The 15,328-nt window shown below is 43.5% G+C and overlaps 1 protein-coding gene across 1 annotated transcript in view; it reads right to left on the reverse strand.

Moving 5' to 3' along the window:
- Positions 1 to 15,328, reverse strand: part of LOC144823889 (mucin-5B-like) — a 1,747,676-nt gene that overhangs the window by 1,042,226 nt on the left and 690,122 nt on the right. The window contains exon 14 of the mRNA XM_078682783.1: positions 7,097 to 7,191. Coding sequence (XP_078538909.1) covers positions 7,097 to 7,191 — 95 coding nt within the window. The remainder of the gene's footprint in view (positions 1 to 7,096; positions 7,192 to 15,328) is intronic.

Below are 15,328 nucleotides of genomic sequence, written 5' to 3' on the forward strand. Positions count from 1 at the left end.
AGCTTTCATATATTTAATATATATACACAATTGGGAGCTGGACTAAGACCAAAAAATAAATCACATTTCTATCTTGAATTAGCAGCCGGAAATAAGATTGATATTTTCCATGAGGCCATTGTATGAGATATCTACAAATTGAAAAGAACTAGATATACTGAGAACCTGAATACTGAAGAGAGAACAGCTCTATTAGACTTAACCCAAGATGACCAAATTGAATTAAAAATTGCAGATGAAGGTGGAAATATCTTTATTTGGGATAAATTGGATTATGTAAATAAAGCACATGACCAATTGAATGACATGATTGACTATGAAAGACTGCAAACCAACTCAACTCCGAACATGAAACTAGGCCTGGATAAAAAATTACAAAATGGACAGCTATGAATCCCATTGATCAAGATGAATGCAAGTATTTAACTACACAACATCCAACAACTGCCACCATGTATTTTTTGGAAAAAATCCATAAAAACTCGACTAGACCACTAGGACGTCCAATTATATCAGCAAATGGAACACTATTTGAACCAGTGGCAAATTACATTGAATACTTTCTACTACCGTTTGTCTCAAATTTGATTTCTTATATAAAGGTTACTAGCGATCTCTTAAGACATCTAAATGTAACACTGTGGCAAGAATTGTATAGATTAATAACAATGGAAATGTGTCATTTACACAAACATTGATCATGATATTGGTATCACTGCCTGTGAATTTTTTCGGAAGGATAGAAATATTCATTATGCTCAACATAGCACAATGTTATTGGAAATGATCAGGATGTGTCTTAGTCAGAACGTTTTTCTTTTTTGATGAGGAAGTTTTCAAGCAAGTCAAAGGCACAGCGATGGGCTTTTCATTTAGCCCAAGCTATGCCTGTTTGACAATGGGTTGGTGGAAGCAGAAATGGGCCTGGCAATTTGATAAAGATAGATTTGTCAATAAAATAATCACATGGCTCAGGTTCATTGACGACCTGTTGATCATCTGGGATGGAACAGATGCGGAATTCAATGAATAATTCAACATCCTAAATGAAACACCAGCAAATTTCAAATTTACGTACAACATCAGCCAACTAAGAGTAACATTCTTGGACACAGAGATCTACATACAGGAAAACCAAATACATTCAACACTACACAGAAAGACAACAGCAAAACAATGCTACGCTACATGCAGGAAGTTTTCACCAACAACCCCTATTTCAAAATATACCTTATGGTAAATTTTTGAGAATATGGAGTATCTGCTATAAGGATACAAAATTGCAAAAGCATAGCAAATCGCCATGACAAAGATTCCAACCCAGAGGCTATCCGGTAAAACAAATCAAAAAAGGTTGGGAGAAAGCAAACTAGGCTGTCAGAGAGGAAAAACCGGTGGTTGAAAAAGAAAATTTAGAAACCATCATGTTCATTACCACATTCTCAAAAGAATCAAAGCAAATAAGAGAAATTTTGAAGAGAAACTGGAAAATCCTCCAACTGGATTTAACGGCTGCAAAAATCATGGGAACGCATCCCAATATAACGTACAGAGAGCAACTAACTTAAGAGAACAACTAACTCATAGTTACGTCTGCAAAAAGAAAAATAAACAATCACAATGGGTGCAAAGTAAGGGTTTTATGAAATGCCACAACTGTAAAGTATGCCAAATTGCCAAAAATACTCAAAAACTAAAGATGGACGTGGAAAAACCTGGAAAATACAAGAAGTGATCACATGGAAAAGTCAATTTGTAATCTATGTTATAGAATGTCCATGCTCATTAAAATACATGGGGAGCACCACATGCGAGCTAAAAGAACGTATCCTGGAACACGTAACAGCTACAATAAACAAAGACTGTAGCAAAGCGGTAGCCAAGCACATGGAAGCACTCCCTGAAAGTGATTGGAAACTATTGAGATTCTTTGCCATTGAAACAGTCAACCGCCAAGTAAGAAGCAGAGATTGGGAGAAGAAACTGAGACAGAAAGAATCCCGGCATATCCTGAATATACCACGTGGTCTTAATCAATGTGAAGAACTTTATGTACATTTATCAAGTCATATTTAATAATGATCCTGTATTTTTGCTTCCCTGTTGAAATGTTAGAATCGTTTATAAAAATACTTTTCTTTTATTCACCTCCTTTTTATTCTTTTCTCACCTTCTTCACTTTTTGTCTACCTTCACCTGTCTTTTTCATTTCTCTGCATAAACTTATATGGTAATGTAGATTGGAATATTTTGATGTCTTCACATACATCTAAATAATAAATGCTTTGTTGAATATGACAAAATATGTATAGGCGAGATAAGGTTCCCCTGACAAGGATACACTCTCCACTTGAGGAGTATTACAATAGTAGATTTAAATGCCTTGGGAAAACCCACTGGAGGGTAAATTATTCGCCATTAGCACATTTATTTGATCAAATAGTAAATATTACTCATTTTTATAAAACGCAAAAACGGGTAACATAAGTTATTAACGTATTGTTGTGCCCTAACTAATGACCAGCTAAAAAAGAATTAAATAATTTGAAGTGCAGGTTTTTAAATTCAGTTCATCAATGTTTTCAATTCACTTTATTACTTGTTCAGCTATTTTCATTTAATGAATGTTACTTAGCAGTACAATTCCCATAATCCCCAGAAATGACCAACCGGAAATGATGTAAACAGATGACATGTTTTATATTAGTTGTTTTGTGTCAATGGGCATTAAGGTGATCAAGGTCTCTGTGAGACCAAAACGCATAGGTTCAGTTGTTCCTATGAAAGTGACTCTTTATTTACAGTAAAAGCAATGATTTTGAACCATCTCCGGACTGCAACCCAGTCTTTTTCTTTGTCGGAAGAAGAGTGTTTGGTAAAAATTGTTGGCCATGCTCGGCCTAGAGGTCCCGCACCACCGAAGAGCACCATGTAAGCCAGCAAGAAGGGGCTGCATGGTGAATGGGGATGTATATATATATATACATGGCGGCAGCGCTGGCTTTTATAGATTAAATCACCTTGCACCAGCACTTTTGGGTCGACTCTTTGTTGCTTTAAATCAGCAAGGTATCCTGTGGGATGTCCGGCAAGCGGCAAGTTCCTCCATATATATATATATATACATATATATATATTCACTAAAAAAACATAGGTTTCAGGAGTTATATAGTTAGGAATTAGCTTTTAAAAAACCTTTGAAATTCACTCAAAAAACTATAGGTTTTAGTGGTGTTATAGTTAGCTGGACATTTTACTCATACAAAACCATTGAAATTGCTCCTATACAGTTAGTTGTACTAACTATATTTCGCGCACCCGCAATCCACTGCTAATGATGTCACATATTAGATCATTCATGACATGGTCAGTGACATCACTGATGACATCTCAAACGTTCTCAACGTAGTAAAAACTTCAAATATTACCACTCTTCAATTTATTCCTTCCTCCAAGAAAATTGTTACAAACTAGAACCACAACTAACGTTAATAATATACAAACTAGGTGTTCCCGTAGAAAAAAAACTAAAAAACCCACACTTCCCCATACTTTCAACAACGAACTAAATCTACAATGCCACCTAAAAAAACAGGAGCTAGTTCCATTCACCACTAACAAATTAATATCAACATTTAACTAGTATAAGGACGTCGACTATGTACTGTGTGAATTACATCCAACTCATCTAAAGACGAATATGTAATAGAGGTACTAATTATGCACTTCCAACACCCAACAAAATCACAACACCTAGTGCCACCACCACTACAACCACCTCTCCTGACCCCCCCCCCACTACCTCAGAGGCAGCACAAAACAGGACAACAAACCTTCCCAAAATAATATATCCCCTCAACAGCACACTAGCTCAATGTTCAGAGATGTGGCAATCAACTATGTATAAGGGAAGGAACTCGCACATCAACAATATTGTACACAATGCTAACACTACCTGTGAATTGCGATACACAACTCACTATACAAACCAAAAACTTTTCCATGTGTAGATATACTATTAATACGTGTAGTGTACTGCACAGTGGACGTAACCATATTATCTCAGACACTGGGGAATATCTCGGTCATGTAGCTGTGTTGTCCCCCCTCCTTGAAGCAGAAGCGGAGTGGGCTGGTCCAACGTACGCAACTCCAGCGTAATGGACTTCAACATCCTTTGTTGTCTTACCGGAAGATTTTTTCAACATTGCTGTGTGCTATGGCAGGGTGAGAGCCGAGGCTTCTGCCATAGCAAACTTGGTTTACATTTTGAAAGAGAGAACATGAAAACGTACTCTCTCTTTTAAAATGCAAAGTAGAATGTGTTTCCACACAGGGAGCTGCATATTAGCAGGTCCTCATGTGGAAAAGTAATGGTGGCTTCTGAAGGATGCAGGAAGCTGACTGGCACCGTAGGGACATTGGGCCTCCACCCACAGTCCCCAACGTTGAATATACACCCATGGGATGGGATCCCGAGGAAGAAAAGAAATTAGTAGTAGGTGATATTTTATTTTTACGGTACAATTAATAGTCTGTAATGGGTATATTTACAAGACAGCATTAAAACGTGCTGGTGTAAACTTGGGCTTCTATTGGAATTCTCACAAATTCTTAAAAGCCTATTATTAAGCCCATTATGGCCACCTTAACAGCACTTTCCTAACGTTAAAGCACCGATAATGTTAATGCAGTCCTTCGAAATATGCCCCCAATATCACCAGAAAGACAGCGATAATTCATATTCGTAAGTGAAAAGCTTGTTAATATAAGACTGTGGACTTAACATATGAATCCACCTCGCATATTAAACATCCCTAAGTCTACTTCAGAACAAATGTTAGGATCCGACATAAACCGCAATTACCAAGTTTTGCTATCGGTCCTCAAATCCAGTGCCGCCTTGTAAATACAACACTGTTGTCATACCTCCCTCTTCCATGTTATATTGTCATAGGAACACCACCTTGCCACTGGGAATGTCTACATTGCAGCTCATTGGAGATGCGAGCCGTTAGCAAACTGGCTGCTAACATGCGTTAATGCATCTTAGTGCCGCCTAGAAAATGGGGCAATATCATTTTCACCGCATTTTTGGCTTTTTAAAAAAAATTGCAGCTAAACGGCACTTGTTAATATGCCTTCAAGTTTGCTATGACACAGTGGGAACCTCGACTCCCGCCCTGCCATAGCAAACAGCAGTGTCCCAGGGGTAGGCAAGTGGCAACCCAAGACACAGCAGGAGCCGCTCCTGGGGTTGGTGTTCCCCAAAGCTTTCGACTGCTCCTGAATGGGGACCATGCGGCCCCCCTCCCAAAATATAAAAAGACCCAGAGGGTTGTAATCCCCAGGGCTTAGACAGAACTTTGAGCTCCCTCACCCATTTATTTTGGAGCACAGAGGAATGGCGGTCCCTGGGCTACAGGGCCCCTCTGAACCCCCATCAAATGTAATATTTTAGACCCCCGGATTTGGCCCTCCCAGGTAGCTACTTTTTAAACAAGCACAGTAGCCCGTGCTTCGTTTTTTTTTTTTATGGTGGATCTATGCAACAGCGCACATTTCTCAGTTTTTTCAAAAAGAAAATTGTTTTGGGCCCTAGGGGTCCTTGTGGGACCCCCTAAGCAGGGCCAGAGGGTCAAAATATTTCTAACCTGACCCCTTTATAAGTTTTGAACACTTGTTCCACTAATTTCTAGATCCTCACTTCTACCGAGGTACAAAATGGCTGCCAACACTTCCTGGTTTTGAATGTTGACAACCACTAATAGCCAATTAGCATTTATAGCGCGCTCGGCACAGTGCGCTTAGGGTGCACTCAGGATGCGCGGATCCACCATGGCCATAGATATATATACACTTTTGAATGTGATTTTCTCAGGAACTACTGAATGGATTTACACCATTCAAGCAAAAGGCATGAGTCTGAACCAAGAACTACCTATTGGCCAAATTTGCTGTAATTCTGTTCAACAGTTCGGGCTGTAGCCGCGATGAACGATTCATATGGAAAATTGCATGGGAAAAACACGTTTTGCGACCCCCTTTTTTCTCGGCCTCCGCTTCATGAATCACCCCGAGACTTTCAGGATAGGAGCAGACCGGAGCACCTTGCCAATTTTTTAAATTTCGCAAAGATTCGTCAACTGGAGCCAAAGTTATTCCAAATAGAATGTTGCGGATTTCCGAGAGAGATGCTCAAGATTCTCAAGATGCTCAAGATTCCTCCGTTCCTCTGTTCTAGTCTGATTCAAGGAAGGATCACAGCACCACGCACAGAAGGCATTCAAAGAACGTGGTTTTCTATTCTCTATTAAACCATAATGCAAATTACAAAACGGTAGAGGTTGGTCTACGCGTTTCGGCATATCTTGCATTCAAGGTTTGTGGAATTACTGGAGGGCTTTCTAATCAACGGTGGTGCAAGGCAGAGGAGGTACCACAAACGCCTCGCTAAAATACAAACCATCCCTTTCTACATCTAGAGAAAGCTTGCACTCGAATCTCTGTGATGATTTTTTTACTTCAAAGACAGTACTTGTAAAAACTCAAATGCGTTTCAGGTGTTGACACTGCCTTTACCAACCATGAATTGCGTTGAATAATTCTCTTCATTTAAATCCACTTTGCAGATGTTGCCATTTACGTAGACATGGAAAAAATACTCATGTGCTTCTTGCATCCTTCAGGTTACACTGTTTTTTGTTTTGGCGAACACCAGTAGAACGTTAAAATTAAAATAAATTGTTTTTCCTCCATAGTTCTAGCAAAATTGGACATTACATAATTTAAAGCCTTTTGCTCGTGCTCGCTGCATTCTTTCTCATGAAATCATGTAAGCATGAATGTTTACATCTCACTCATCTATTTTCACTCGCTGGGAGCCTTTCACTGTATATTTCTTTTCTTTTTCAACTTTGCCGGTAAGTACACAACAACATTTCATCATAGAGCAATGTAAAAATAAATATTTTTTGCGATAGTTGCTCAATTCGTAACATCAGTCTGCAGCGCTCACCTTGCTATCATCATTAATACTGCCACTCAATGTCTGAGTCCCAGAAATCCACTTAATGAATGTATATATATAGCTCACCTTATAATATGAAGTAGGTTCCACAATCTGATGACAGGGAGCAAAAGCCCCAGTGGTGTTTATCAGAAGTTGACACCAAAGCTCGGCATATTTTCCTGAAAAGATGAAATGTTGGTAAGAGATTATTATTACTCAGTAAAAGGTAGTAAAAAAATGTAAGTCATAAATATCAGTAAAACAGAAGTATAAATTGAACCTGACCCTTTTTTTATCAAGAAACTATAGCCCACATTTACGAACGCTTTGAGTGATCATTCACGGGATGTAGGGTGACCTAAAATTTAGTGCTAGTTTAGTTACTGTTAGAAATGGGATCATTTGGTTGGCTAAGGCTTGCGCCAAAGACAGGCAGAGACCACCACTCTAGTCAGGGCAAGGGAGTTACACGCCAATGATAACCCCTGCTCACCCCCTTGGTAGCTTGGCACGAGCACTCAGGCTTATCCCGGAGGCAATGTGTAAAGCGTTTGCGCAACATACACACATCACCAACACACTAGGCACACCACAAAAGGAACTCCACAAAAGGTTATATAAAAAAATAGCCTTTGTATTTGTCAGAAACACATTAGAAACATAATCACACATTTACACTGTGCCAACTGGCACGGGCAATATTCACAGGGGAATTATATACAGGACCAGGCCAATCGGGCCATGGACATAACCATCAGAATGCATGTAATAAAATGCAAAACACAACCAGTAACTACTGGTACCTTAATGACCTAAGCACTATATCACATTAGCATTAAACATAAACCCAAATTAGGCCCAAACTTCATCAGCATAAACACATAACGCAATGGGCCTCACCAGCATAAACATTCACCTAAACATAAACATATAACACATTAGGCCTCACCAGCATAAACACATTACGCCATACCCTCATGAGCATCATCATCACTAGAGGCATAAAAACAGGATGCATAAGATAAATCAAATTATGCAATCACAATAACAAGGGGCTTAAAATACATTGTGTAGTTTTGTAGATCCTAGAGCTCCACCCCCTCACTCACAATGACCCCCGGCCAACTAGCCTCTCACAGGGGGCCCCCATGCCCTTTGTCCACAATGTCAGGGTTTCTCCAGGACTATCTATCCCCTTAGCCCTCTCGCTGCTAATGCAGCAAGTGTGCACAGGTACTGGCCTAAATGTTTCAGCTGCCCACTAAGTGCTGGGCACCTTGGAAACAGACTGTGGACCTGGGTACTCACTGTGCCCTCTTGAACAGATCTGCCCAATGTTGCAGAAGCCCTCTATCATGCGGGGCAACTGGCAAAAATTACCTGAGCCCCCCAACCCCCCCTCCGGGGCTCTTGAAATTAACATGCCCAACGTTGGAGCCACACAGCTCTTGAAGTACAACATGCCCATATCGGTACAGCTGCCCGCTACGGTGGCACAGCTGTGGTCACCAAACAAGCACTGGCACTACGGTGCTGCCTGAGCCCCTCCCTGGGACTCTCTAACAATACCTGTAGCCCAATGGGCACCGACAATGTGCCCCGATCAGTACAGCTGCCCTCTAGCAAGCGGGGCAGCTGTAGAAGAATGGCCAAAATGGGGAAGGTACGGGGACCATGGGCCCACGGGACCCCCACTGGAGCCCCAGCAAGAAATATGCCACTCGTTAGAGCGGCCCACAACGGCGGGTCTACTCAGGAAGTACACTGTGCCAGATCGAGCCCTTACTCACCGGGCTCTGCCTGCCGACTAAGTCGCCTCATCGGGCAGCAACCAGCGGGGTTCTCTCTGCGCAATGGGAGCCCCGCTGGGCTCTCTTAGCTTTTCTCCTACTTCCCGGTGGTGCTGCAGACCGCGAGGGCTGGGTGAGGCCTCAGGACTCCGTTGGGGCTCTCCTGTCCCTGCCCGGTCCTGGACTTCAGCGGGGAGCCTTTCGAGGCTCTGGACATCTCCTCAGGCTCTGCTGATGCCGCGGGGCTCTCCTTCAAGCATGGGAGCCCCGCCGGTCAAGCATTGCAGCTTCCGCCCCAGAGGGTGCATAGCTCCACCCCCAGTCAGGTGGCTCCAGCCTGACTTCTACGGCGGCCCCTCTCTGCACTCTCCACAACTCGGTGCCAATGCAGTTGGCTCCTGCTTTCTACTAAGCGCACAGGGGATGCCCACGCTGAGGGCCCCCTTAAAGGCCACACAGTAGCAGGGTGGACTCCCGCCAAGAGCACACGAACAGGGGGTGGGAACCCACGAGAGACAGATGAATGCGAGGTGGACTCCCTCACCAGTTACCTCCTAACCACCAAGAGGCACAAACACATGGGGTGGGCACCCGCAAAAAAGGCATAAAGCAGCGGGTGGGCTTCCGCTGCAAAAACAAGCAGAAATACTGAGTGGGCACCAGCTCAGCTCAGCAAAGCGCGGGGTGGGCACCCGCTTCCCTTTGCACCATGGGGGAATCTGTTGTATGGCGATTTAGATTCTGAAATAATTTTCCCGATTCACGCCCTTATATAGGTACAATTCACATTGCTCTTATATAGGCATAGAAAACCAGTTCTTATTTAGGCATAGCCCATGCTACCCAAATACAGGCATGGCTACTTCCATCCATTCATCTACAGCACAATGATTTCTTGGAAAACCAGACTCTTAAGCAGAATGGACTTCCCCTAGCCTGGATATTGATTTCTCCAAGAAACTCATTATTATGCATGAACAACTATTCCTTAGGGGATCATCCATGATGTTCATATGACCAACTTTTACGTCAATACAGGCATTCCTAAACACCTTTAAGGTATAAATATACCTGCACTTGCTATAGCAAAGCACAGTGTGGTTCAGTGCAGTTCGACTACCTACTTGCACGACGCAGCTCGCTACAGCAAGTGCCAAAGGAAGCAACTCTCCAGCTGAAGTGCTGATCAGAAGCTGTCATCCTCCTGCCGAGAATCCAGCTCCAGTGTTCCTGACTCCCCTTGCGGGGTGTTGGGAAATCGAGAACTGAGACAGAGATACCAACCTCTCTCATTCTAAGGTATGGAGCTGATTAGAACCTAGAGAAACCTTTGGCAATTCTTGGCAGAACTAAATCTATGCTAAAAGACAAACACCTACTTCTTCCTTGGTACTAGACCTAGGTTAGGTACATTGCGGTAGGCGTATTTTGGAAGCACAATTTGAGTATTTTAGCCTATGTTATTTATGTATTTTTACATGTCATAGCAACAGACAATGCTATTACAGTATTATTTTAAATTACTGTTCTTGCTGTATGCATTATACTTTCCTTCTGTCTAACGATTGTAGCAGTTCATATCTATTGCATGAGAAATAAGACTGTTCAATAAACCACTCTCTATTTCTATGCAACTCTGTAGAAACGAAGCCTGCACAATTGACTGAGTGAACTAGTTATCTATTGTTTCCACGACTCTGGAGATATGTTTCAGTTTAGGGGAAACAAAGTTGTCATGTTTATGCAGTTGTCAGAAACTAATCCCTTTTTGTTTATTCAAGAAAGTTTCTAGTGACCTCTGAGTTAGCTGGCACACACACAATTAAGTTTAGTACACTCGATAGAGACATACTGACCTCAGTCCTCTGTCATATCTATAGTGTATATTATTCCAATGCGGAGAGCCTATTGGGAATATAAGAACTACACTACAACCAAAGGAAAATCTTTAGAAATCAGGGGGCAATGCTGGGCCCAGAAAGGCAGCCCTCCTGGCAGGTCCTCCTGGGCCCCAGCAGCAGCACACCCCCTCAGCGTCAGGATTAGCACCCAGGACTGAACAACTTTGTGGGGTCACAGCCCCTTCTTTTATACGCCCTTTCTTCTTTGTGTCACAGCACAGGGTTTGGGGATGCCAGTCAGAACTGGTTAAGGGGAGATTTGGAGCACTTTGTTTGCCAAGCTCCACTTTCCCTTTGTGAGGTGGGGGCTCGCCATCAGACACACCACAGAGGGGTGGAGCTAGCATTCACCAGGTAAGCATCACCCTATTCAGAGTCTGGGGATTACCCCTCCCACCACTCTTCCTCCAGGTGTCCATTCAGCTCAGCGCTGATTCCCCCTCTCCCTCCTGGAGCCACCCACACCTCTCAGCTCCTGTCACTCACAAGCCAGACATGCAATTCACATTAGGCAGGCAGACACATAGCACACAGAAATGCCAACTTCTAAAAGTGGCATTTCTTCACCAGTCACCATAAATCTGCGCACACCACTGTGCAGCATTTATCTTCACAAGTTTATGCATACTAAACTCGACCCTGCGCTCCTCTCATACCAGGAATTATCATGGACACACTTATCCCCCCATGCATTTCTATGGGAGGGCAGGCCAATCTCACCACACGTACACAGAGAGCGCACACAGTTTACACTGGGCAATAGTGCTAAAGTGCCCAAAGGCCTAAAACCACTACCATCATGTTAGAGCTCAAGTCAAAAGGTTTCTGGGTGAACCTGCCAAAAGGGCAAAGTCCAACACAACCCCCTTCCAGCCAAAATGCAGGGCAGACCAATCACTCCTTTGATGGGCTTCACTGCTTTGGGCGATAGAACACGGACCCGGGCCTGTGACTGCAGGGACATTCTCCTTTTCTACGCCACTCTGACCCCAAGTGGTTTCCTCTGAAAAAGAACTCTCTGGCCTAACTAGGCTACCCCACAGGCACTCTCTAGTTGTCCACGGCCAGGAACAGGCACTAGGTCAACCAGATGTCACTGGTCCTTGCCAATCCACAGAGTGGGGGGCAGTAACCCCTGGCACCCAATAGTCATTCTCCCCTCTCCCTCTCAGTGTAATACCAAACTACCACCAATCCTTCAACCTAGGGTCCGCACCGTCAGGCTGACCAGAGTTCACAGGCAAAACGTCCCCATACCTCTACTACTGGGATTCCGCACTCTCCCAGAGGAAGCACCCACCAGAACACAACGGTACCACCATTTCAGGACCTCCCTCCATCAACTGGTCTACCACTGGAGACTCTTGTCTTCAGAAAAACAAAGCACACATCACAGTTCCTCTTCAAGCAGGTGGGACACAGCACACAGCAAAGTCCTTTAGTTCTCTACCTCAGCAGAAACAACAAACTATAGGTCAGCCCCAGACTCACAGCAACGGCAGCACTTTTCCTAAGTCTATTTAACTGTTCTCTTTGGCAGGGATAACCCCTCGATCACGAAGTTTCTAAGTCTCTCAAACTAGGGTCTAAACCCTCAGGTTGCACCAGGGTCAGAGGAGAGGAAGCCCTCCCTCTGCACCCCCTTCCAGAGTTCTGCACCCTCCCACCTTGGGGCCGTACCCCAGAAAGCTAAACTGGTCAGGACACTGATTACAGAGGCCCTTCCCTCCAGGTCAGGCTGAACCTGAACCTGGCCTCCCCAACCTCGGGGCTTAACCCTTTGGTCAGACAATTGCCCAGCGAATCAGGACTTCTGGGGGAGCACACATGCCCCTCCCTTGAGGGTGACACATAGCTAATGGGTCATGTGACAGTCTGCCTGGCTCTAATCTTGCAACCTCCTGTCCACCTGACAGGGCGCAGAGATCCCCCAGGACAAAAGTGGCATCACTATGGTCACTCATTGGTGGCTCAGCCCTTCTAGATGGCCCCTGACCCAATGGTTCTTCCACTGGGGACTCTTTCCCCCTCTCACCCCTCAACCAGCACTTCTGCACGCTCCACTTAGGAGCGGTATTGACCAACACCAGGACTGCTGGAGCTCTGGTTGAAGACATTCCACATCCTCTAGACACTGGAATATCCTCCTCAAATGGCCTACAAGTACAGCCTAGGCCCCCGACCTTACACTCCTTTAAGAAACCCTCCAGGCCCTGAGTTGCGGTTTCGGGTCACCGTGGTACATACCCTCCCACACTCACTCCATCTCCACTGAGACAGGATGTGAGCCCCCACATCTCTCTCATTCCACCGGGACCTAGCTGGGCTACACTGAACCTCTTCCACCACACAGGCCCGGAAGATACCCAAGCCGCTACTTTTGGAATCACTCCCCAATGCCTCTGCAGGCCCTCTAGCACACAGCCAGAGGTCCACCTCCCGAGCAAACTCCTTCTCACCAAAAGAACTCACACCCACTCATCCAGTGCAATACAGCACTCATCTACACACGCGCCCCAAGACTGGTGAGACAGTTCCTTACTGCCCCTGGATCTCAACCTGTACTCCTCTTACTAAGCACCAGGTACCAAACTCTGGGAACAGGAATGGGGCTTTCTGCACTGGACTCACTTCTGCTGCCACCACTGGATCCCACCATCCTCATGAATCCAGACACTCACACTACACTCAGGGGATAACCACCCTCTCGAGCTAGCTTTTTCTCCTCTACTCGCCCTCTCTTCCCTCCTATCCACCCACACCACTGGGGACAGGAAAAGGGATGGGGCACTGGAACCAGCGAGGGACTCACTATGTATGGGAAGCCCCCACCTACTAGTGTCTCCGCCCTGTCATTTTCTCTCTTCTGCCACCAAACATAAAAGCGCAGAAAACACCATTTAAAAATGACACTCTTGAGGAGAACACAAAATCAGAAACAATAATCCCCAAACATGTGATTATCTAAATGCAGAGTTTGTAGTGCAACCAGTTGTCGCTGTGGTGTTGCGCAAATGCAAGTCCTATCCTCATCGCTGATAACCAATGTTAGAAATGGGATCGCTGATTGGCTAAGGCTTGCGCCAAAGCCAGGCAGAGAGAACTGCTGTAGTCAGGGAAAGGGAGTTACACGCCAAACATAACCCCTGCTCACCCCCTTGGTAACTTGGCACGAGGAGTCAGGCTTATCCCAGAGGCAATGTGTAAAGCATTTGCACAACACACACACAGCAGCAATACACGAGGCACACCAAAAAAGGTTATATAAAAAAATAGCATTTGTATTTGTCAGAGACACATTAGAAATATAATCACACATTTAAACTGTATATAATTCACAGGGGAATTATATACAGGACTAGGTCAATCGGGTCATGGTCAGAACCATACGAATGCAGGTAAGTAAATGCAAAACACAACCAGTAACTACTGGTACCATAATCACTTAAGCACTATATCACATTAGCATTAGACAGAAACCCCCTTTAGGCCCAAACCTTATCAGCATAAACACATTACACAATGGGCCTCACCAGCATAAACACCCTCGTAACCATAAACACATTACGCATTAGGCCTCACCAGCATAAACACATTACGCCATACCCTCATGAGCATCATCATCATTAGCGGCATAAAAACAGGGTGCATAATTCACATCACATAAATCACATTATGCAATCACAATCACAGGGGGCATAAAACACATTTTTAGAGCCTCTCCCTCCACCCCTCTCACTCACAATGACCCCAGGCCAACTGGCCTCTCAAAGGGGGCCCTGATGCCCTCTGTGCACAATGTCAGGGTTTCTCCAGGGCTATCTATCCCCTTAGCCCTCTGGCTGCTAATGCAGAAAGCAGAAACTGCACACAGGTACTGGCTTAAACGTTGCAACTGCCCACTATATACTGGGCAGCTGGGAAACAGAACGTGGGCCTGATTACTCACTGTGCCCTCTTGAACAGATCTGCGCAATGTTGCAGCTCCCCCCTTGAGTAAAATTTTCTACAGTTCACTGACAGAATATCGATGTAAAAAACTATAGAAGTAGAAAAGATAGATGAAAAAATATAGAATGCAAAAAATATCGACTACCTATACTGAAACAGGTAAGTAAAAAAACGATTTTTATATATTTAAAGTACATCATAAATGTGAAATATGTTAAATAAAAACAGTATTATAAAAAGATTAAGTAGATTCAATATACACTTTAACAAATATAACAAAGAAAGGTAATTAAAAAAGTTAGTCATACATAATAATTAATATATATTTACTTTAATACAATTAATTTGAATTTTTTTATAACTAAAATTATAGAAAAATGTATAAACCTCTCTCTCTCTCTCTCCATATATATATATATATATATATATATATATATATATATATATATATATATATATTCACTGAAAAAACCATAGGTTATAGACCATATATAGTTAGGAATTAGCATTTAAAAAACCTTATTTTACTCACACAAAACCATTGAAATTCCATATATAGTAAGTTGCACTAACTATATATCGCGCACCCGCAATCCACTGCTGATGATGTCACATATTACATCATTCATGACATGGTCAGTGACATCACTGATGACATCACTGATGACATCTCA

Source organism: Lissotriton helveticus, chromosome 3_1 (assembly GCF_964261635.1).
Source record: "Lissotriton helveticus chromosome 3_1, aLisHel1.1, whole genome shotgun sequence".
In the NCBI taxonomy this organism is placed as follows: Eukaryota; Metazoa; Chordata; class Amphibia; order Caudata; family Salamandridae; genus Lissotriton; species Lissotriton helveticus.